This window comes from Rutidosis leptorrhynchoides, unplaced genomic scaffold, assembly GCF_046630445.1.
Source record: "Rutidosis leptorrhynchoides isolate AG116_Rl617_1_P2 unplaced genomic scaffold, CSIRO_AGI_Rlap_v1 contig254, whole genome shotgun sequence".
NCBI lineage: Eukaryota > Viridiplantae > Streptophyta > Magnoliopsida > Asterales > Asteraceae > Rutidosis > Rutidosis leptorrhynchoides.
In genome coordinates, this window is record NW_027266502.1 from 27,675 (window position 1) to 50,708 (window position 23,034).

Genomic DNA, 23,034 nt, shown 5'->3' on the forward strand with positions numbered 1-23,034 from the left:
ATGACTTAATATATTATCACCCCTTTTAGTTCCACAATTAATTTAACCCTCTATTTTTATAAAATAATATATTATTATTTTTTTCCGTCAAATTTTCCATTAGTTGACCATAATGTTGACCGTTAATTTTGAAAAAAATACTGTTTTACCCTCATAATTTACCCATAATTTATCATTTTCTTCTTAATAATAATAATAATTAACAAGATAAATTTTTTTAAAGAATTATAATTTACAGTTAAGTAATAATTAAAATGCTAAATTGGTGTTAATTTTAAAAATTTATAATCGAATAGTAATTATAATTATAACTTTATATTGAAAGTGAAATTTAATTAGTAAATGATTTTAATATGTCATATTTTTATTGAGTATAATTTTATGTTAAATTAATGCGAATTGTATAACTACAAATTCCAATACGTAAATAATATAGGTTAATCAATAACTATATATTTTAAAATCAAAATTATAAATAAATTTATATTTAAGTGGTAACATAGGGATTTAAAAAAATTAACAGTCAAAATAATGATCAACTAACGGAAAAATTGACGGAGAAAATAATCATATATTATTTTATAAAAGTAAAAAGATTAAATTAAATGTGGAACTAAGAAGGGTGTGATAGTATATTAAGTCATACCTCAAAGGAGTTAAAATATTTCACCCTATAAAAAGTATTACGTCATAAAATATAAAAATATACTAATATTGATAGAATTTATTTAGGTGTTAAACGATGGTTTATGGTTTTATTGCTCGGGATCATTTGGGGGAAGCTGGTATACATGCGGAAACAGGTTCAATTGGAGCTGTGGAGGAAGCATTGCAAGCCGATCTCTTAGCCATAAATTAACTCCATGGAGGAAGCATATCCTAAGAGATCGTCCTATATTTTCATTATTTTTTACAACTTTTTCTAAATCTTAGCATCGTATTGTATTTTATGCATCAAATCCAAAATTAGTTTAGAAATTCATTCCACAATGAAACATGTAACTTAGCATCATAATACAAATTTTTGCATATTTCTTGTTGAATCTTATTTCGGCAATAAAAGTTGACTATAATTAGGTGAAGCAGCTCGATATTCTTAATACCATGTCCATGGAAAGAAAGCAGCACCAGTGAGAAAGCATTACTCCATGTCCATGGAGTTAATTTTATTCTTTAGAAGACCCGTCTGGCTCGAATTGCCATCTAAGAAGTTCGTTAAACCTTCCGAAAATAAACGCCATCTACGACTACGAGTAAACAAAATGTTCTCCGTAGATAAAATGAGAATCGTGTCCTAAGAATCAGATTCTCCTCTCCTGGGAGCTTGTTCAAACACCATAAGCAATAAAATATCGGCCCTCAATGGCTAATTATATTTACTAGTAAAAAACGAATGCAAATTAATTCATTAAAAATCCCTCTGAATGCTCAACATTACTACCATTTGCAGCAAATGAAGGGACATATATACAACTCTATCGGCATATAACTTTCATATATCACGTAAAAAGATTTTTCTTCCACTAAACAATCAATTAAACAGTATACAAAATGAATTAGTAGCAATATTAGCATGCAACATCTAATATACATATATAAGCATGCGGCTAGCTACTCAGACGAAAATCGGATTATAGTACTATAGCCTTAGGTACGAGAAGAGAGATGGGACAAGATCGACTACAGACCAGGCAAGGCCAGCATATTGAAGAAATCTAATACCCGTATCGACGTCAAACATCTCCTGCTTCGAGAAAAAGAAGAACATCTTTTGGAAATAACTCAATTGCTTAATCCCATCGTCCGATTTTTTTCCGGTAGCCGATCCACTGAGCATCGGAAGGTAGCTTGCCGACTTTATCGGGATTCCAAAGGTGTTTGAAACTACCGGAAGAGTCCATTTAGCCAACGCCTTGCTACAGAACTTCACGATCAGGATTGTCGGAATTCCTACCAGCATTCTTCCGATGAACGACGGAATAGTGAGCTCAGGGGTGAATATATGTGGGACGGCTTCGTGGTGAAACTGGTTGTATGTTTGCTGGACCCCAGCAACCTACATAGAAAGTTTATTAGAGTTTCTCAAGGGAAAAGATAGAATCTCCGAGGAGATGTAAAATCTATTTGTTCTTGTTATTGTGATTTTCCGACTATGCATAGAAGTCACTTACAATGCCAAATGCAACACCATTGAAGGCTGTGTGGAATTCAAAGCTCGGAGTTGGAAGCTCAGGTGTAGGATATGCAAAAAGCAATAGTAAGCTCAGACCACCCCAGAAAGACGTTACTGCAGCAGAAATGAAATTCTTACGATGAGACGACAAGCCACAAAAAAGAAAAGAAAAGAAAAGAAGCCTCTTAATTCCAAATCCAGATACACACACACATCAAGGAAATTAAAAGGGGAAATTCATATCACCACTAATAACGAGTTTGATGAAAAAATAGTTAACATAAGTTTCACTTTTATTGCATTAAACAAATTCTATTGAAAGTGGGTGAAAAATGTGTGTCAGTGAGAGAGAGTGGGTTCAAGTTAGGTATGGAGTTCGTTGTATCCAGCAAAGGTTGTTAACTCCATGTGAGGGCGGCACATGTGACATAACTATCATGCAACCACTAGAGCTGATATGTATTATTAAGAGATCCAATCAATTCACAACTTGCCCCAATAATTTCTTACATAATATACTCTAAGCTACTGTCGAACATAAACAAATTTTACAGAGTACATACCATTTTGTCCTGAAGTTACAAAAGAATCAATGCTTTCACTGACTGAAAGCCAAAATGCAAGGATCGCCAATCCAAGAGCAAGACCTCCTATAATGTCAATGACACTATGCATTCCAAGGTAAATCCTTCCTGCCAGGGATACCAGAGTTTTTTCACATAAACAAAAGCCCAAAGTCTAGTACACATAAATTATCAGCAAATATGAAAAACTTACCCAATGCAATGCTGACCACAAACAAGATCACAAGGGAAATTCCAAGAATCGCTACAGAGGCATCTTCACTTTGGGTATAAGAAAGAACATAGTGCAAAAGATACCTATAGAAATCCCAGTCCATGAAAGATTGTTACCGTGTATGCTATATAGTATAGTGTAAAGTAAACACTCGTGGAAAGCATGATAAAGGAAATCAAAAACACAGACAAATAGCTTTTCGTGACACAATAGTGATGCAAGGGTTGACATTTGAAACAAAAGTACAAATTCTACTCACCCAGACAAGCAAACGGTGTTTAGTGTGTGAGAAGACGGCAATCCATATTCCATTGCATTCTCTTCCTCATCTTTTGTGGCAGTTATCCTCCGAACAGGTGGACTAGTTGGCCTAGGAGCTGATACTACATCCTTATATGACAAAAAGAAAAAACACCAAGGTCAAACAAGAACCCTGATGTATTCGTCCAAGCTCACAAACTACTAATACTTTATGAATAATAGCACAATACCTTGAGACCAGTTTCCAACATAATCACAGAAAGCCATTAAAAGGGTCATCTGCCTAGCCAATTTTCCATGTCCACTCTACAAGAAAAGCAGCAATCAAAACACACAAATTCAATTTCAGGTATGTATCATTCAAATGAAAGTATTAAGAACATTAACAAGAACATAGCTCCAATAATAATAAGTATTACCCAAAGAGCAGAGGGAGAAAAGCTGTGTAAAAAGGAACAGAGACAACACAAGACAACACAGAAAAGAAAGAATCCAATAACCCGTGTTGGTATTTCTGCAGCCAAAGAAAAAATAAAAATAAGAACTTTACATTGGAAATAGCTCCAAACTCAAAAACTAAAATCTGGGTTTTGACAATCGAATCAAAAAAGCAAAACCTGGATCCATAGGATCGTAGGAATCTCGATGTTGACTCTGTGAATAACCCATGGTTGAACCAAAGATCTAAGCTTTCGGGTTACGTTTAAATATGAAGAAATCATAATCCATGAGACAATCCCACATAGAACAGCACCTTGACTCGCTGTTAAAATGGCCTCCATCTCTCTCTATCTAGAAGTTTTATTTGTGTTCGGTTTCTTCTTTAGAGAGAGAGAGAGAGATACATAGATGCAGATACAGTGTGGTCAGAAAGAGAAAATTTAGAAGTGGAAAATTTGGGGTTTTAACGTCATGGTCACAATATAGAGAGTCTCGAAGCTTTTTTGTTGGATTCTGGCTGGCAATAAAAAGTCCAAACATAGAGCGTGGAAAGGAACATTCTAATTTCCCTTTTAATTTATTTCAGGTTTTGATTTTTTACTTCTACACGTTTTAGATTTTGCTCGGATTATACGAAAATCAAAACAATAAATAATAGTAAACGTTAGTTAATAAATAAATAAATTATGTACTTTGAAAAGGAATAAAAATCTCACTCTTTCGTACGCTAACCGTTAAACGAGGGATTAGAGAGATTTAAAATAAATTATGTAAAAAAAAAAAATCATGTAAAAAATTAAACAAAGGAAGGCGCGATACACATTTGACCAGCTTCCCACTACGAGGAAATAGAAAGCTCATTTTGATGTTGCAGTCACAAGTCTTTTTAATTGAGAAAATACTTGGATTCTTTACCTATTGATTGTTGTTTGTTTAGCATGCAAATTGTATTTGGAAAATTTATTCATATTAAAATAATAAAAATATTAGTTGGGGAAATATATCATGCGTTTAATATATGATTAATAATTTTTCATAAGATCACTAGAATCAAATTTTAGCTCAAAGTATTGTTTTCTTCACTTTCTTTTTTGTACAAACTCGTGGTCATTATTTAGTTTGTTTAAAGAAAATATTGTGGCCATTGTTAGAGTAAATATCGACGTCTTCGATAGTAGTGCACTTGAAGGTGTGAGGCTATCAATCTGCATCATCGATTTAATGGGGTCCGTTATTTAATTTCTTACTATACTATTTTAGGTAGCATCTAATCTAATCTAACATATCAATGCATACCAAACGAAACAATAACCTTCCTCAATGGCTAAACCTAACTCTGAAAACGGATTAGAAATTGCTACGAATTAAGCTACATTTTGGTAACATCTACGAGAGGAACATAAAGTTTTTGTTTAGAAGAAAATTTTATAATCCCTTGTAAGGAGTCATAATTTGTGAGTATTTGATACTCACTCCGTCACCAATTAATTATTATATTTTATATATAAAATGTATAGAAAATATGACAATCCAATTAATTATTATATTTTATATATAAAATGTATAGAAAATATGACAATTAATTAGAGACAAAAGTAGTATGTACTTACGGAGAAGCTTAAGCCGAGCAAGATAGACTTGATTAAAACAAAATAAATAACCTTAAAAGAGGTCACTTGCATAACCCAGAAATAAATCAATCTATCAAAGAAAAAAGATGGACTAATCAAAGCCTACCCATTTTCTGTAACCCAAATGTTGAATCCATCAAAACCGCATAATAAGATTTCCATGAAACCATATTCTGAGTATTCATAAAAAGAGACAAAAATAACAATGTATGAAAATTCTCTTAAAACAAAAATGAAATATCATTACTGAGGTAAAGAAAGTATAATCAATGGCAAAACTAATCCCATGCACTGGTCCCGCCACCTGAATATCCACCACCACTGCCGTAAGTAGTCGGAACTCCATACCCAGAATTGTTGTTTCCTCCTCCACCACCATAATAATCCATATTACGCCCAAACGAGCCTTCTTTCCTGAAATCACGGCCACCGAATCTATTTCCACCGCCTCGTCGATTCTTACCACCACCATACGAAGCTCGTGATGCATAACGAGTAAGCCAGGCTGGTACTTCCTTGTTTGCTTCCTGCATTAGCTCGGATAGAGGCCGAGCCAGTGACATATTGTTCTCATTAAAGAAAGCAGTAGCCAGTCCCGACTTTCCAGCTCGCCCTGTCCTTCCGATCCGATGAACGTAATCATCGATGTCGTTTGGGAGATCGAAGTTGACGACATGAGATACATGGGGTATGTCAAGACCACGTGCTGCAACATCTGTTGCCACTAAGATTGGCGTCCTTCCGCTCTTGAATGATCTCAATGCCAGCTCTCTTTCCTGAATAAAACAAAATTGATGAAATGCTATGGTTAATGATATTGCTCAGTCAAGAGCAGTTAAAACTTCGAACAAACATTCCAGGTCGACAGACATTTAGAAGAAAGAAGAGAGTTTTCAACCAGATCACAGAACAAAACATGCATTCAAACCAACAGTACCCTTATTGTCTGAAAAGCACAATTAAAACTACTTTCAATTCCATTACCTGCTGAGTTCTATCACCATGAATGGTCGTTGCAGGAAAGCCATTACTACACAACCAATATTCCAATGCGTCAGCCCCCTTCTTTGTCTCCACAAAGACCAATGTTAGAGATTGCTGCAAAGTCGAATATGAAATCAGAGTATGACATGGTGCACGATCAATTCCTTTCATGGCAATAGATGGCAAAGAAGAAATTAAGAAAAGAAAACAAGTCGAGATAGCAGACCCAGATAATGCAAACAGTATCTTACTAACCTTTCCATGAGATCCGTCTTCCCTTTGTGCATGAAGAAGGTCCATAAGATGGCTTCTCTTGTCACATTCTTGAACAAGCTCAACTCTTTGATCGATTAGATCAGTACTAGAGCCAACCCTCCCAACAGCCAGAAATATGTAATTTGATAGGAAATCAGAAGCAAGTCTCTGCCAAAAACCCAATTGTAAATCCATTAGATGACACAATGACAGAGAATCCACCCTCGTTACAATTTTACTAATTCATTAGCACATAGAAAATAACTCTACTGCATAGAGGCCACATATAGAGGGATGAAACATAGTATAAAAAAGATCCCTAGCAAAAAGAAACTACCAAAAAAAGGAACACTATAATGGCATTAGCTCAAAGCACTTGGAAGATAAAATACAGTAAAACACCAGAAATCGTATAAGGACTTCACTAATACATTTGCACAGATGATGAATCTACTGTGCACCAGAGACCATAAAGGGACTGGAAATTAAAATAACTTTGAACTCATGCAGAAACATACATGAAACAGGAAAAAGGCTTCAACCAGTATATTAACAATTGTCTACATCACTTAAAACAATGAATAGAAACTTGACGACAATCCATAAAAGATGACTTCGGCAAAGCTTCAGCTTCAGAACAACAACACTTGGCAACAAACCTGTATCTCTTTCGGAAAGGGTTGCACTAAACAGCATTGTCTGTCTCATACCAGGCGGAGGCATGTCCATCTGTTGCACTATCTTTCTGATTTGTGGTTCAAAACCCATATCCAGCATCCGATCTGCCTCATCGAGAGCCAAGTATTTAATCATCTGCAATGAAACTCTAGCCCTCTCAAGCAAATCAACCAATCGTCCTGGTGTTGCCACTAGAATATCAACGCCTCTCTCGAGCTCTCGCAGCTAAGCATGCAACTCACGATTTAGTAACAACAAATGATTAACCAAAGTAAGCAGAACACAGACAAGAAAACTAAGAGATTAAGACAGGATACCTGTTGGTGGATTGGTGCACCTCCGTAAGCCACCACCACCCTGACACCAGTTTGGTAGGAAACTTCTTAGCTTCATCATGTATCTGCCATTCAAAAATTAAGATGCAATCAGCTTTTGAAACAGAAAACTTAATATCATGAGAATGAAAGGAATGCACCGACTTGGAAAGAACCTGACCTGGCTTGAAAGCTCCCTAGTAGGGGAGAGAATAAGGGCCAGAGGGTAAACCGTACGAGATGCACGCGGCTTCTGCAGATTCTCAGCTCGCATGATGCCACTAATAATGGGAAAACAGAAGGCAGCTGTCTTCCCCGACCCAGTCTGAGCACAAGCCATCAAATCCCGACCAGCGAGCGAGATAGGGATGGCATTTCGCTGAACAGGAGTTGGCTTCACGTACTTGCATCTCCTAATATTCAGATTTAGAGCCTCTCCCAAATCTATCTCTGCAAATGTGTTTACTGGAGGAGGAACATTTTGCCCACTTGTCTCCACTGGAATATCCTCATACGCATCAAAATTAATGCCTGTATTTTCATGTTCGCTAAAAGGTTGTTCGTCAACATCAACATCATCGCCGAATGGGTTCACTTCACGCTGCTCTCTCCCTCGATCCCATCCTCCTGTTCTATTATTCCAACCACCACCTCTACCACCATAGCGTCCACCAAAATCCCTCGAAGCAGCACCCCAACGTCCTCCAGCAGCTGGTCCACCATAACCACCTACACGATCATTGCCGGCTGATGGAGCAGGAGGGTCTGATGATGGCGGTCGGTTTCGAAGATGGGGAGGTACATAAGAAGGTCTGTTGGGGCGAGGCAAACCATTGGCAAAGTCTGTATTCTCCGCAGAATCTGCCCAAGAAGCTGAGTTCCTCATAGTTGATAATAATCCCTTTTCCAAAACCTCTATGAAACGTAATGTGATTTTCACAATTACAACCTAAAACCCCCCTAAATACTAGAACTAAAATTCAATCGGCGACTTCGGAAGATTTTCAATCCTTGTTATGCTGTTAGCCTAAAAGGAAGTAGAAGACCGAAATAAGCTGATTAATCATAAATGCAACAAATCAACACAAAATCGTCCCAACAGAGATCACGTATAATTACAGTAAACTAATGCAAACAGCAATCACTCTACATAATTTAAAGCTTCAACAAAAAAAAAAAAAAAAAATCAACAAAACAGCGAGTGTACAAAGTCCATACATAGCTCATTAAACAGCTAGAAAGTGAGAGATTTAGATTTTCAGCTCAAAAAACCCTAAGCAAAGTAATTTGATTCGACAAGAAACGTAAATTTCGGGAAGATTTGAGACTCACTCACCAAATACTATCAGTGTCTTCGCCTTTTCTTTTCTTCTTCGAATGTGCGGCGTAAATATATCAGAACAAAGGAAGAAGGGAGTCACTCGGATTTTATTTATCAAAAACAAAATTATATATAAAATTATATATATTAACTTTAGTCCTCCACGTATTTGTTTTTATACTCAGTCCTCAACATTACAACGAAATTTAATAGTCCTTCACGTATGTATTATATACCGCCAAAACCTATTAAAAATTAATATTCCCTCAATCAATTAATACATGTTTTTTTAGTTTTTTTTTCATACATTAAAAAAAAAAAGAAGCCAATATTATGAGTATATAAATATTTTTTGAATGTATATTGAAAAATAGAAAAATAATATATTAACAGACGGAGGAAATACAATCGTAACCGCCAAAAATTAATAATTTAGTGAATTACAATATAAACATATAAATTAATAATTACTATCACTGTAAACGTCTAAACATGTATTTAGTAAAATTAGTGATTAAATACAAATAATATGAATCATTTTAAATATCGTGTGTTTTGATACGAAAAAAAATTAATCAAGACATAATTTAAATGTTTAAATTCAACACATAAAAAATATATATTGTTGAAGGTCTCGAAAAATCCAGAGCAAACTATATGAATATTCCAAAATCTACTTTATATATTGAAGTGCCATAATACAATAAATGTTTAATACGTTTTTTCGAGAGAAAATGATTACAAATTTGAAAATGCTTACTAGCCAAAGATCAAATAATTAAAAGTGTCGTAAAAAATGACTTAGAAGTTGAAAAAGAAGGATGTTATTGTTAAGCTACATAATGTTCCACACAAGAATACTCTCAAAAAATGATCAACTTACATGATTTACTTTCATCTGAGAAAATTATATATACTAATATTTATAATGTGGTAATAAATATAAGAGATGGGATCCAATAAAATACAGATTTCAATAAGAAAGTAAAATTCTCGGGGCGAAGCTAGGAAGGAAATTTGGTTGTTCAAATATATATATATATACACATATATATTTATTTATTTGGGGAGAGTAATTATAGAAAACTATTGACTTTTTAATTTGTATTAATCTATAAATATATGATTTTTAGCATATGATACATCCTAAAATAATGAACTAAATCATAGGTCGAAGTCAAAAACGATTTTCCAAAAAATCTTATAATTAGAAAAAAATTTAAGAATTATATGGATTAAGAGGATTCCCTCTTTTTGTAGAATTAAAATCGTTGAATTAAATAAAAAAAAACAAAGAAAAAAAAAGGCCTATTAATGGAGAGAAAAGGAGAGCATGAAGAGGGAAGGAGATCAGATAGAATAATTATTCTATCTCCCTTGAGGGGCAATCAACAAACAGGCTATTAATGGAGCTTAAATAAGCTTTCCGTCCCCCCTCAATTCAATATAAAGGAGCAACAAATAAGAGCTACGATGACTTGATTCCTTCATGTGGAACGTGGGATAAATAGGCAGCTTGGTGGAGAAGAGCCAACTTCAGTCCAAATCCCAATCAACCGATCGAGCGGAGAAGAGAATAAATTTCGAGAACATAAAACTGACGACCACAGTGTGTGTGGAATGGAACTAATTGCGCTCCTGAAATTTTCTCGTGAAATTCTTCCTGCGATATAAAATTGCATATGCTTACGCGTTAGCGAACCGATCTGCAACTTTCAATCTAGTATAAGAGAGTAAGTACCCGAAGAAAAAATTATACTCTATTCTTATCTGAGGCATAGATTTCTAAAAATCATGTTGGGGGCACGACGACGAAAATAGCAGCCATATTCGAAATCAAATTTTGAAGGAAAAACAAAATTGTTTGCCAAATCATGGTGTTTTTAAAAGTATATGCTGGATAACCTAGAACAATATTGCTATGCAATTATATCTCAAAATAATGTTCGACTAAATTGTGTCATTGTGCTGATTTGGATATATTGTATTAGGAATTTATAAAAAAAAAAAAAATTGTCATTGTGCTGATTCAATCACACCAACTGAAACCGAAATTATTCGCTACATCTTTTGTAAGTTAATGTTTTATTCAAAGAGTCGAAAAACAATACCACTGGAATTCTATTATATGCATTAAGTTATCACTCCACGTCTCGCAATACATGTTTTTTTGCCATTCGTTTTATCTCAAAATTTAGATAAAAAATATGTTAAAATCTTATTCTCATTTTCTTTTCTGTGTTAATAGTGTGTATTGAGAGATTGAGGGAATACCATTTTTAAGCCGAGACGGAAAGCTTTCAACCACTCCTTCTGTGTTTGACTAGGAAACTTATTAAGCCAAGAACTTTATTAAGCTAGCTATATGGCTCATTCAGCATTTAGGCTGGCTGTGGTGGAAGCATTGCTAAGTTATTTATACACGTAAGCGCCACGATATTGGCATTTACTTTCAAAATCAGTATTCTCCGTATCTCTCAATACATATTATTTTTTAATTTATTGTCAGAAAAATAAGATAAAAAAAAAATTTAATATATTTTAATAAAATCATCTATTTTAAAATAAAAATAAAAAGTTTTAAAAACCATAAATATTGCGAGATGGCTGGAGTATTATCTTCTTGAAGTATGGCTTATTTCCATGGGAAGTCATAGCACGGGCCAAAGAATTTGAGCCCAATATGATTTCCATGGCTGCAGTACAATATTAAATCAATCCAAAGTTTGATTAGTCTAATTAATTTTGGCCTAGAACATACGCGATCGGAAATAGTGAAATGGAACCAACCCGAGTTATCATGGCTAACCTTTTACTTTGATCAGAATAGAGTGCGATTTTGATTTCCTTTATTCATGAAAAATTCGGAAGTAGTATATCTCCAATTTTACAAATAATGATAAAATAAAAAAATAATCAATCAAATGGAGAAATTGATCAAAAGCGACCGTTGAACTCCAAAATTGTTAACAGGTATCCGAGAAGCAAAAATACCGATCACCTGATCTTTACATGGATACATATGCTTGGAGCAAAATAGCAAAGAAAATCAAATTGTTAATGGGTGAATGGATATGAAACATCAAATTCATCCGACCGCTACAATGTTTTTTTTAAAAAACCAAAGAGTAGTTATAGGCTCCGAGCCAAGCGTCTACCTCCCATCAAAGAGCACCGACCACTCTACAAAGTGTTTAAAAGCATCGACAAGTACACTATGAACTCCAATCTGCATACTAAAGTGTCGGAGAGCGACCGAAACTCAACATGTGCACAAGAAAGCATTCACCGAGGTATGAATACCAACATCTTTATATCAATTAAATAATTGTCTATTTCATTAAACCTTTTTACGTGGAATAGGGTGTGTATACCCACATAAAAAAAAATCAGCCGCAACAATTGAGGCGAAAATTGAAACCACTTGAGCTTTGTGGCAAAAAGCCTAAATGATAGTTTAGTGGCAAAAAGACCATTAATTAGTGGCACGAAAACAAAGATTTTGTCGTGGTACCGCCAGGTAAATCAAAGAAAAAAAAACAAAGATTATCTGATGACGATTCAGGTAGAGAAAAGGCGATTCCCGATCAAAATCGAATCGAGAAACACAAACCCGAAAGTTTCTCTCGCGGGCAGAAACTAGGGCTACTTTGCAACGACGAGAACGGGCTCAATACTGGTTGGAATTGAGCGAAATAAAATGGAAAATTGTAGCTCAGAATGTCTAGTTTCCAAGGGAATTGGAATCACTCAATTCGGAATTGTAACGAAATGGAAAACAGTCGACGAATGTTAGTAGGTCAAACTGTGCATGAATCCGAGAAAAGGGATCATTGACAATTTTTATAAATAAATTGATAAACTGGTGATAACTTTAAGAGAAAATAGTCAAACTCGGGATTCCCAAAATTAGAAGCAATCTAGCTTTCTATTCTTTCTCAAATACAACTCTGCCTAATTTTATTCAGATGAAACAAATATAAAGAGTGAAGAAACCTTTTAGTTATCCCACACGTTACAAACAATGGGAAAATAGAAAGTCTCCAGGAAAATTAAAAGGCCTTCTAGAACAATTATTTGGCCAAGTAAAAACCAGAGAGATTAATTCTCACTTAAAACCAAATAAACATTAAACCCGAATAAAAATCTGGTCATTATCAAACCGAATCAAATTTGTGAATTAATTTGGTTCAACGAGATGAGCAGAATGTACGCCCCGATCCTCATGCTTCTTCCACGAATTCTCCTGGTCCTTGAGCTTCTTTCTTGTAGCTATGAAATCCCTAATCCTCTCAGCAAGCTTTGGAAATTCTTTGTTGTACATTTCTTTCTTGACAAGAAAACTAGGGATCTCTTTCTTCTTTTCCAAGCTACGATCAACAATGTTTTTAGAAAGGGATGGTCCTCCATCATACTCCCCCTCTAAAAAGCATTCATCACTCCTTGAGTTCATCATACTGACCCACAATAGAACTTGAATCAAGAAAAATTGATTTACCAGCTTAAAAACCCAAAGAGAAGAAATTTGGTGAAAAACTGGAACGTTGCTGAAACTGACAGTTGACTTGCATCGAGTTTTCAAGGTGCTCAGTGATCGAAACTTTGCCAAGTCTATGCCTAAATTAAAGATCGCGGTGTCATCTTTCAAATGAGCTAAAGACCATAATTTTCTGATGAACGGTTTGAGAAACATGGTCAAAATAAAAATGGTTGACGAAGCTGTGACGGAAAATCCGAGAAAGATAGATTGAAGGACGAAAAAATCAAGTGCATGATCAATTCCAGGATGATAGACAATCACATAATCAACATTTTCCACATCCTTTTCAAGAAGATGATCAAGAAAACTCTTTACTTATCTTCCATAGCAAGTAATGATTTATCAAACATAATATAGTTGAAAAAATCATTCATGCACACTCCACCATTGAAAATACTGGGATAAAAATTGTTAACCAAGCCTATTGAAGATATTAAACCAAGAGAGATAAGCTTTAGAGAGGAAACTCTATATTTGATTTCAACTTAAATTAATTGAATTACAATACTTGTATATTCCTATTTATACACTTAGTGAATTGTCTAATGAAAGTAATTTAAATGAAAGTTAAGTACAATGTCTAATCCTTTCCCATACTTCAGATTGCAATCAACAACATACTTTGGAAAAGAGGAGCCATGCTTTGAGTGGTTGATTTCCCATAGACATGGTGTTGATTGCAACTTGTGACTCTTGCTTGAGGAAGAAGCAACAGCTGATGGTGGCTTGCTGTATTGGTAAAGCTGTGATGGGCCGAACGAAAGAGATGGGCCGCACTGTGACGAGAAACAGAAAAGCCCATCAGAGAGAAACGAAGCCCAAACGGAAGCAGTGCTGATATTGGGAGAGAACGATGTCGTCTTCATTATTACTCTCCAAACGGCGTCGTCTGACTTCATCACTTCATCTCTTCTTCTTTAGCCTCAAACGGCTATTCCCAAATTTAAATCTCCACCTTCTACTGTTCATCGTCTTCTTCTCTCTACACCCATGAATTTCAACACTCCCCCGTAAGCTTGGCTTGTCTCAGATCGAGAAGGCCAAGCTTAGATAAGAATACGCGAAACATGGGTGTTCGTTGTGATTTGGTGAAAAAATCAGCCAGTTGTTGTGCTGAGGGGATCGAAACCAAAGAAATTAGTCCAGCCTTCACTTGATTTCTTGTTATGTGACAATCAATTTCTATGTGCTTTGTCCGTTCGTGGAAAACGGCATTTCTGGCAATGTGCATAGCAGATTGGTTGTCCCAGAACAAGGAAACAACTTGTGGGTGATGAACACGATGATCTGGAAACGGTGGACTGCTTCTTCGATTTCCAAGAAATGAGGGACTTGTCAAGGAACACACAAAATCCAGTGACTGACTTCCTCGTCATTGGACATTTTGCCCAATGAGCATCGAAATAGGATCGGAGTTGCAGAGAATTGGTGGCTGAGAACATCAAACCTTGTCCAGGTGAGTTTTTCAAGTATCTTAATACTCTGTGTGCTGCTCGTAAATGCTCCATTGTTGGTTCTTGTAGAAATTGTGATAGAAATTGTGTGCTTTGGGAAATATCTGGCCTAGTGTGAGTGAGATAAAGCAATTTCCCAATTAAAGTTCTGTAAATTGACGGATCTTCCAGTTTAGGAGATGCTTCTTCAAATTCTATAGAGTAGAGCATAGGAGTAGATGCTGGTTTGCTTCCTAGAAAACCTGAATCTGCAAGCAATTCCAATGTATACTTCCTTTGACACATATGTATCCCTTCCTTTGATCTAGCTATCTCAAAACCTAGGAAGAATTTGAGTTTCCCTAAGTCTTTGATGCTAAACATTCTGTGTAGAAAACCTTTGACAAGTGTTATCTGCTCCACACTATTTCCTGCAATGATTAAATCATCCACATAGACTAGTATGACTGTAAAGGAGTCCCCTTTAGAGTGAGTGAAAAGTGAGTGATCTGATGATGACTGTGTGTAACCAAAATCCATAAGTACCTGTGTGAGTTTGAAATTTCATTGCCCGCTTGCCTGTTTCAATCCATAAAGTGACTTCATGAGTCTACATACTTTGTTCTGTGGAATGTCAGAGCCTGGTGGTGCCTTCATGTAGACTTCTTCATCTAAGTCTCCATGGAGAAAGGCATTGTTGATGTCTAGTTGAGCTAGATGCCAACCTTTCACTGCTGCTACACTTAACAGAATCCTGATAGTTGTGAATTTAGTAACTGGTGAGAAGGTTTCTGAGTAATCTATTCCCCCTTCTTGTGTGTATCCCTTTGCCACTAATCTGGCTTTATGCCTTTCAATTGATCCATCTGTCCTATGCTTGAGCTTAAACACCCATTTGCAGCCTATGGCTTTCTTTTCCTCAGGTAAATTGGATACTGTCCAGGTTCCATTCTCAGATAATGCTCTCAATTCATTCTCTATGGCTGTTTGCCAATCCTTATTTTCAATGGCTTGTTTGTAAGTGTTAGGTTCTTTTTTGGCAGCAGATTTTCAAAGTGAATGCTAAATGGTCATGTGACAATTTAGGAAAAGCAAAATGGTTTTTGACTGGGTGAGGGGTACCTGTGATAGGAATGCTGCTTGAGTGCTTGAGAAATGATCCATGATCTTGCTGAGACAGAGATAAGATTAGATTGCAGTGATAGTCTTCTAAGTGCTTAGGTGTAAACCTATGTCTATTTGATCTTCTAACTATTGGTTGCACAACAGGTTCTACAGTCTCAACAGATTCATCTAGGTGATCATTATCAACATCATGAATGCCATTAGGATTTTGCTCATCAGGCAGTTTGGCATTATCAAAATCATCTTCTAAAACAGGTAATATACTATCCCTTCTAGACAGCATTATGTTCAGTTCATCTAGATTGACTTGAGGACCATTGTAGGGAAATACATGTTCATAAAACACAACATGATGACCTAACTATATGCTGTGAGTGTCTAGATGCAAGACTTTGTAACTTTTAGTAGCATGCTGATAACCCAACATAATGCATTTAGATGACCTTGCCATGAATTTTGTTTTGTCCCTGTCTAATGTAGATATGAAACACAGTGAGCCAAACACTTTCAAATGAGATAAGTCAGGAATTTTGTTATGCAACAGTTCATAAGGGGTCTTATTTTGCAAAACTGGTGTTGGTGTCCTGTTAATGAGATGAATGGCATGTGATATGGCATAGTTCCAGAATTTTAGGGGTAGTTTACTTTGAAATTGTAATGCTCTCCCTACATTAAGAATATGCTGATGTTTCCTTTCTACTCTACCATTTTGTTGTGGACATTCAACACATGAAGTTTCATGAATGATGCCATGAGATGCATAAAACTGAGTATAATTGAATTCCTGTCCATTGTCACTCCTAATGACCTTGATTCTTTTATTGAATTGTGTTTCAACCATTTTATGAAATTGAGCAATCAAGTTTCTGGTTTCTGACTTGTATTTCATGAAATATAACCATGTGTGCCTGGAATGATCATCTACAACAGTTAGAAAATATCTGTGACCATGAATGGATGATGATACAGGACCCCAAATGTCCATATGAATCAAATCAAAGTTATGCTTGGCAATAGAATTACTGAGTTGAAATGATTGTTTTTTTTGCTTAGCATAGTGACATATATCACAAACATGATCTGAATTGAAACAATGTCTTTATTGATGGTCTTAAAACTTGATAATCTGGCACTAGATGGATGACCAAGTCTAAAATGCCATAGATCAAAGTTTTTCCTAGGAATGTCTATTACATTAGCAGAAAACAGATTCTTATCAGGTAATTTCCTAGGACAAACAAAACTATCTGCTAATTTCACAAAATATAATCCCTTTCTCTGCTCAGCTAGTCCAATCATCCTCATTGTACTCAGGTCCTACATGAGACATTTTGTAGAATAGACCATAAGAACGCAGTTAGAGTCCACAGTTAACTTGTTTGCAGAAACAAGATTAAATACAAATTTAGGAGTATAAAGAACATTCAGCAGAGTTATAGTTTTGGTCAGTTCTACTGTTCCTATGTGAGTGGCTGATATGAAGTGTTTGTTAGGCAATTGAATGTGATGATTGGAAATAGGCTTTAGATTTTTGAAAAAACTCTTTGAACAACAGATGTAGTCTGTGGCACCTGTGTCCAGTAACCAGGGAAAAACTGAATTTTGTGAAGGATTTTTGGAAAACTTACCATTGAAAGCTTGTGATGTTGAGGCCATGTTGCTTATAGAGAATTGTGATTGAGAAAATGCCTGAGATTGTCTTTTGAGGGCTTCATACTCATCTTGTGTGATTGAAATGGTTGAAGCTGTCTGTTTTTCTGTAAGTTCAGTGGCTGAGAGATTTGCAGAAGCAGTTTTGTGACTTGGAGCTTTGGTAAACTTGAAATTAGGAGGGAAGCCAACAATTCTGAAGCATTTGGCTGCAATATGGCCAGCCTTGCCACAGTGTGAGCAGATTGGCTTACCATCAGAGGTCTTCTTATAGAGGTATAATGTAGCAGGTTGTGCAGGTGATTTTGCTGAGCTAAAGGCTGCAAGGGTAGAGTCATCTGATTCTGGAGGTGAAATGTTCTGCCTTTCAAATTGTGAAACTGTTTGAAACACCTTTTGAAGAGAGGGGATAGGATCTAACATCATTATAGTAGACCTGGTCTGAGCATAGGCCGAGTTTAATCCTTTCAAAAATCTAATGATCTTATCATTTTCATAGTATTCTGCAATGATCTTTAAAGCTTTACACTCACATTTTATAGCACATTCACATTCTGGAATAGGTCTTAGATCATCAAACTCATCCCACAAAGTCCTCATCTTTGTATAGTAATCAGAGATGTTTAAATCACCTTGCTTTAGACTGGCTATTTCTTCTTGAACATCTGATATTCTTGAAAAATCAGTCTTTGCAAATCTGGCTTGCAGGTCCTTCCACATTTCCTGTGCAGTTTGGAATCTGGAAATGGATGGCTGAATTGATGGAGAGACTGAATTCATCAGCCAGCAAGAAACTGTGATATTACATTTATCCCGATCAAGGTAAGTAGAATCATCTTCAGCAGGTTTCTTTATCTTGCCATTGACAAAGTTGAATTTCACTTTGGATCTAAGTGCCATAGACATGGACCTAGACCAATTATGATAGTTGTTATTGTTGAGTGGAACTGAAACAAGTGATATTATAGGATTCTCATTAGGATGCAGATAGAATTTTGTAGGCAATGAATCCTGATTTGTACCAGACATGGTGGAGGAAGCTGTTTCAGGCATTTGTGAGGGTTAGTGTTTTGATTTGTGTATTTGTGAGGTGATTTCAAGTTGTCTTTGAATCTTAAACTCTCAATTGGCTCTAGATACCATATTGAAGATATTAAACCGAGAGAGATAAGCTTTAGAGAGGAAACTCTATATTTGATTTCAACTTAAATTAATTGAATTACAATACTTGTATATTCCTATTTATACACTTAGTGAATTGTCTAATGAAAGTAATTTAAATGAAAGTTAAGTACAATGTCTAATCCTTTCCCATACTTCAGATTGCAATCAATAACATACTTTGGAAAAGAGGAGCCATGCTTTGAGTGGTTGATTTCCCATAGGCATGGTGTTGATTGCAACTTGTGACTCTTGCTTGAGGAAGAAGCAATAGCTGATGGTGGCTTGCTGTATTGGTAAAGTTGTGATGGGTCGAACGAAAGAGATGGGCCGCACTGTGACGAGAAACAGAAAAGCCCATCAGAGAGAAACGAAGCCCAAACGGAAGCAGTGCTGATATTGGAGAGAACGACGTCGTCTTCATTATTACTCTCCAAACGGCGTCGTCTAACTTCATCACTTCATCTCTTCTTCTTTAGCCTCCAACGGCTATTCCCAAATTTAAATCTCCACCTTCTACTGTTCATCGTCTTCTTCTCTCTACACCCATGAATTTCAACAAAACCATCATCATCCATAAGAAGAGATTTATTCACGAAATCACCATCTCCAATTTTCATATTCAATAAATGATCACGATGCACATTGAGATTGTCTAAGAAAAAACGAAAAATGAACATTTTTTACAAAAGAAAACATAGTACCATATCATAACAACCTCAGCCGTACTTCATCTTGCAATCCACGATTAATTACAAGGTCAAAGACACCAATGACATAAAGACTTTCTTCCTCAAATACAAGATCACGACACAAAACAGAGTTCTCTACATCATGAGGTAATTGATTAGGACTGCCATCAATCTTTTCCACAATGTATGTTCCATGAATTAACTCATTTTCATCAAATTTAAAAGGCAAAAAAGATATACTTTTGTGAAAAATATCTCAAGAATTGGAGATGGCAAACTTGCCATGGTTAGATCCAATACAAAATTCGCCTCTTCATTCAACTTTGGAGAAAGACTTGAACCACAAGTATCTTCTTCATTAGAGTCATAATGATCGACAACGTCTTCCTCTTCCATCTTCTTCTCCTCCAGTTCAACAGGCAGATCAAATGGTAATTCTTGCTTCTCAAAGCTAGGAAAAACTTCCAAATGATTAACATCTTGCATCGGCCCCTATTCATATTCAACATTTTCATGAGGTATAACATATGAATTTCTTCTTCCCAAGTACAACACATCATTATCATAAATCCAGGGACGTCCTAATAGCACATGACAAATAGAAATAGGGGCGACATGACACCATACCTCATCTCTGAATTCGCCAACCGAGAAAGAAATTAGGCATCTATCCTTGACGATAATCTCATTACTTGTGTCGGGCCAAACGAGCTTGTATGGACGGGATAAGGGCTCCGTTAAGACTGAAGTTTTTCCACCATATAAGAAGCAACCATATTTTCACAAGCTCCATTGTTTATAATTAACTCACATACCTTCTCGTGCGAGAAACACCTTCAGCGAAAGATGGAATTTCGTCGCCAATCATCCTTCTTGAATTCTGCCGTGTTGAAAAGTAGAAGGTGAGACTCCCAAGAACGTGGCTTGATGCTCTCATACCAGCTGATGACGATTCAGGTAGAGAAAAAGCGATTCCCGATCAAAATCGAATCGAGAAACACAAACCTGAAAGTTTCTCTCGTAGGCAGAAACTAGGGCTACTTTGCAACAACGAGAACATGCTCAATACTGGTTGGAATTGAGTGAAATAAAATGGAAAATTGTAGCTTGGAAAAGAAGAAAGAGAGCCCTAGTTTTCTTGTCAAGAAAGCAACGTACGACAAAAATGCCACTCAAGCATTACGGAAAGAAGTCCTCACTTGAAGAAATCAAAGATAAATGCCACTCGAGCATTGTGGTAAAAATTCCTCACTCGAGGCAAGTGAAGAAAAATATCACTCGAGCATTATGGAAAGAAGTCCTCACTAGAGGCAAGTGAAGAAAAATGCCACTCAAGCATTGTGGCAAAAAGTCCTCACTCGAGGCAAGTGGACAAAAATGCAAATCAAGCACTGTGGCAAAAAGTTCTCACTCGAGGCAAATAAAGAAAAAGACCACTCGAGCATTGTGACAAAAAGTCTTCACTGGAGATGAGTGAAGAAAAATGTCACTCGAGTGTCGTGGCAAAAAGCCCTCAATCGAGGCAATCGAAGAAAAAAGCCACACGGAAATCGTGGCAAAAATACATCAATTAAGGTGAATAAAGAAAACGTCACTCGAGCATCGTGGCAAAAGCTCTCAATTGAAACGATCGAAGAAAAAGTCCACGCGAAGATCGTGGTGGAAAAAAATGTGAAATTGGAAAAAAGGAAAAGTTGAGAGCTTGTTCTATTTTGATTGTGTTTTTGAAACATTCGCAAAATTTGGGTGTTAATACACTGAAAATTGAAAACTAGATTACTCATTCATATCGTCTCAATTTTTTGTTTCTTATTTCCAACCTTTGTCCATTTGACAAGTCATATCTCTTTCGTTATCCATATAATTTTGGTATTTTTTGACTCGTTGGAAAGAAGACTTCCTAAGCTTCACTTTGGTAATAAAGTTTGAATGTTTTCTCAAGTGAAACGCTCAAAAAGTGTATCATAAATCAACCCTAATTTCGGACTGCTTTGCTATAAATTTTGCGGTATCTCTGTCGTCCATGATCAGAAAATCGTGTTCTATATTTCTTTGGAAAGCAACATCTTTCTCTTTAATTTGACTACAAGCTTAGCACTTTTCTATTCAGCCAAATGCATGGAAAACCTTTCAAAAATCGAGAACGAGATTTTCCCAAACTTGTTCTTTGTTTTGTTCTAGCGTTTGGCGTCTTGTTCCACTACCTTCTATTGGATAATCCTTGAGCCCTCGAACGTCGACGAACTCGAGAGTTTAAGAAATAGAGATGAAGAATACAGCTAACAGACACAGAAAATTGAATTTGCAGAAAACATAGATCAAGAACACTGATGCACTAAAATAGAATTGTAATCATATCCATTCATGATCGATTTGATTCTAATCCTAATTCTATGGCTTAACGTTCTATCTAGGGTGTTTGGAACTTAAATCTAGTTTTGGGTAAATGGAATTCTAAGGTTTCTCTCACCAATACAACCAAGCTTTTAAACTGTAAAAACAAAGACGAGAATGGTGATTTCAATTTTTCTTTTCATTACCATTCATGAAGAAAAATGATTACAGATAGCTTGCTTATATAGTAGATCGCTCACTGACCTAGCTGACATGGAATTAAAATTCGAATTACAACCTGGATTTTAAGAAAAATCAGAAAATCAGAAACAGTAAAGTGAAAACTAGAAATGATATTTCCTCACATCCTCTCAATTACAAACTGTATTTTCACTCTAGACTCAATCATAGAGTATATTCGAGTAGGATAGCACTATAAAACAGTAAAAATAACAGACTAAACTTCATCTTCTTCCTCGCGACAAAGACGCCATGTTTGTTGACTTTTAACTTGACTTTCGTTTTGAGCTTGATCGAGACTGCAACTTCATCTAAACTTCATCTACATACTACTAACAACTTCTCTGAACTTTAACTTTGCAGAAAACAACATTAGAATTTGAATTTCGCCTCTGACTTGACAAACAAGCTACACTGAGTTACAGACCCATTTCATTTTAGCTTTAGAACTTCAATCTAAACACTCAGTCACCTTCAATGGAGTATCCTCATCGTTTCTGAATCAACGAGTTCAACTACCATGCCTTATATTAGCAATGCTTGATTTCTGTTCTTCAGTGCACAACTCGAACATACATTATGAGCCCCAGACCATATCAGACTAAATTGAGCTTAACAACTACTTTATATCATCTAAACGAAGCTACCCATATCATCAATTTATTGATTGCTGCAGAAATTAAAGATTCATACTAGAATTTAGAGATAGAGGCCTAACCAAATTGGGGCTTTTTGATTCAAGGATTTGCGGGCCAATTGCTCTTAGAGGTGTTGTAGACGACATCCTCCTGAGCATTTTGGTAGGTGGCTCGAGCTCCGACTATGCTCCGGTCGCTCCGCAGATCGTCTGGACTTATTTCAGCAGAGAAATTTTTTGAAAAGCTGACTAAGTCCTCGGCGTTTCCAGCAGGTACAGCCCAGTCCTCCAGTTTTTGACGATGTGCAGTTTCGTCCTTTCTGCAGAAACTCTTTCTTCAACTATGTTCGACCTTCTAGGGCACTG

At 36.0% G+C, this 23,034-nt stretch overlaps 1 protein-coding gene and 2 pseudogenes across 1 annotated transcript; all 3 read right to left on the reverse strand.

The window, feature by feature from the left end:
• Positions 1-1,639: 1,639 nt before the first annotated feature.
• Positions 1,640-4,014, reverse strand: LOC139882292 (lipid phosphate phosphatase delta-like; annotated as a pseudogene).
• A 1,568-nt stretch (positions 4,015-5,582) lies between these two features.
• Positions 5,583-8,421, reverse strand: LOC139882294 (DEAD-box ATP-dependent RNA helicase 37-like; annotated as a pseudogene).
• A 6,150-nt stretch (positions 8,422-14,571) lies between these two features.
• On the reverse strand, positions 14,572-15,369 carry LOC139882295 (uncharacterized mitochondrial protein AtMg00810-like). Its single transcript, XM_071866650.1, has one exon. The coding sequence runs from the start codon at positions 15,367-15,369 to the stop codon at positions 14,572-14,574; it is 798 nt and encodes a 265-aa protein (XP_071722751.1).
• Between the last annotated feature and the right edge of the window lie 7,665 nt (positions 15,370-23,034).

Coding starts and splice junctions, on each gene's coding strand:
- LOC139882295 (XM_071866650.1), bottom strand. CDS start 15,369: ATGGATTTTGGTTACACACAGTCATCATCAGATCACTCACTTTTCACT.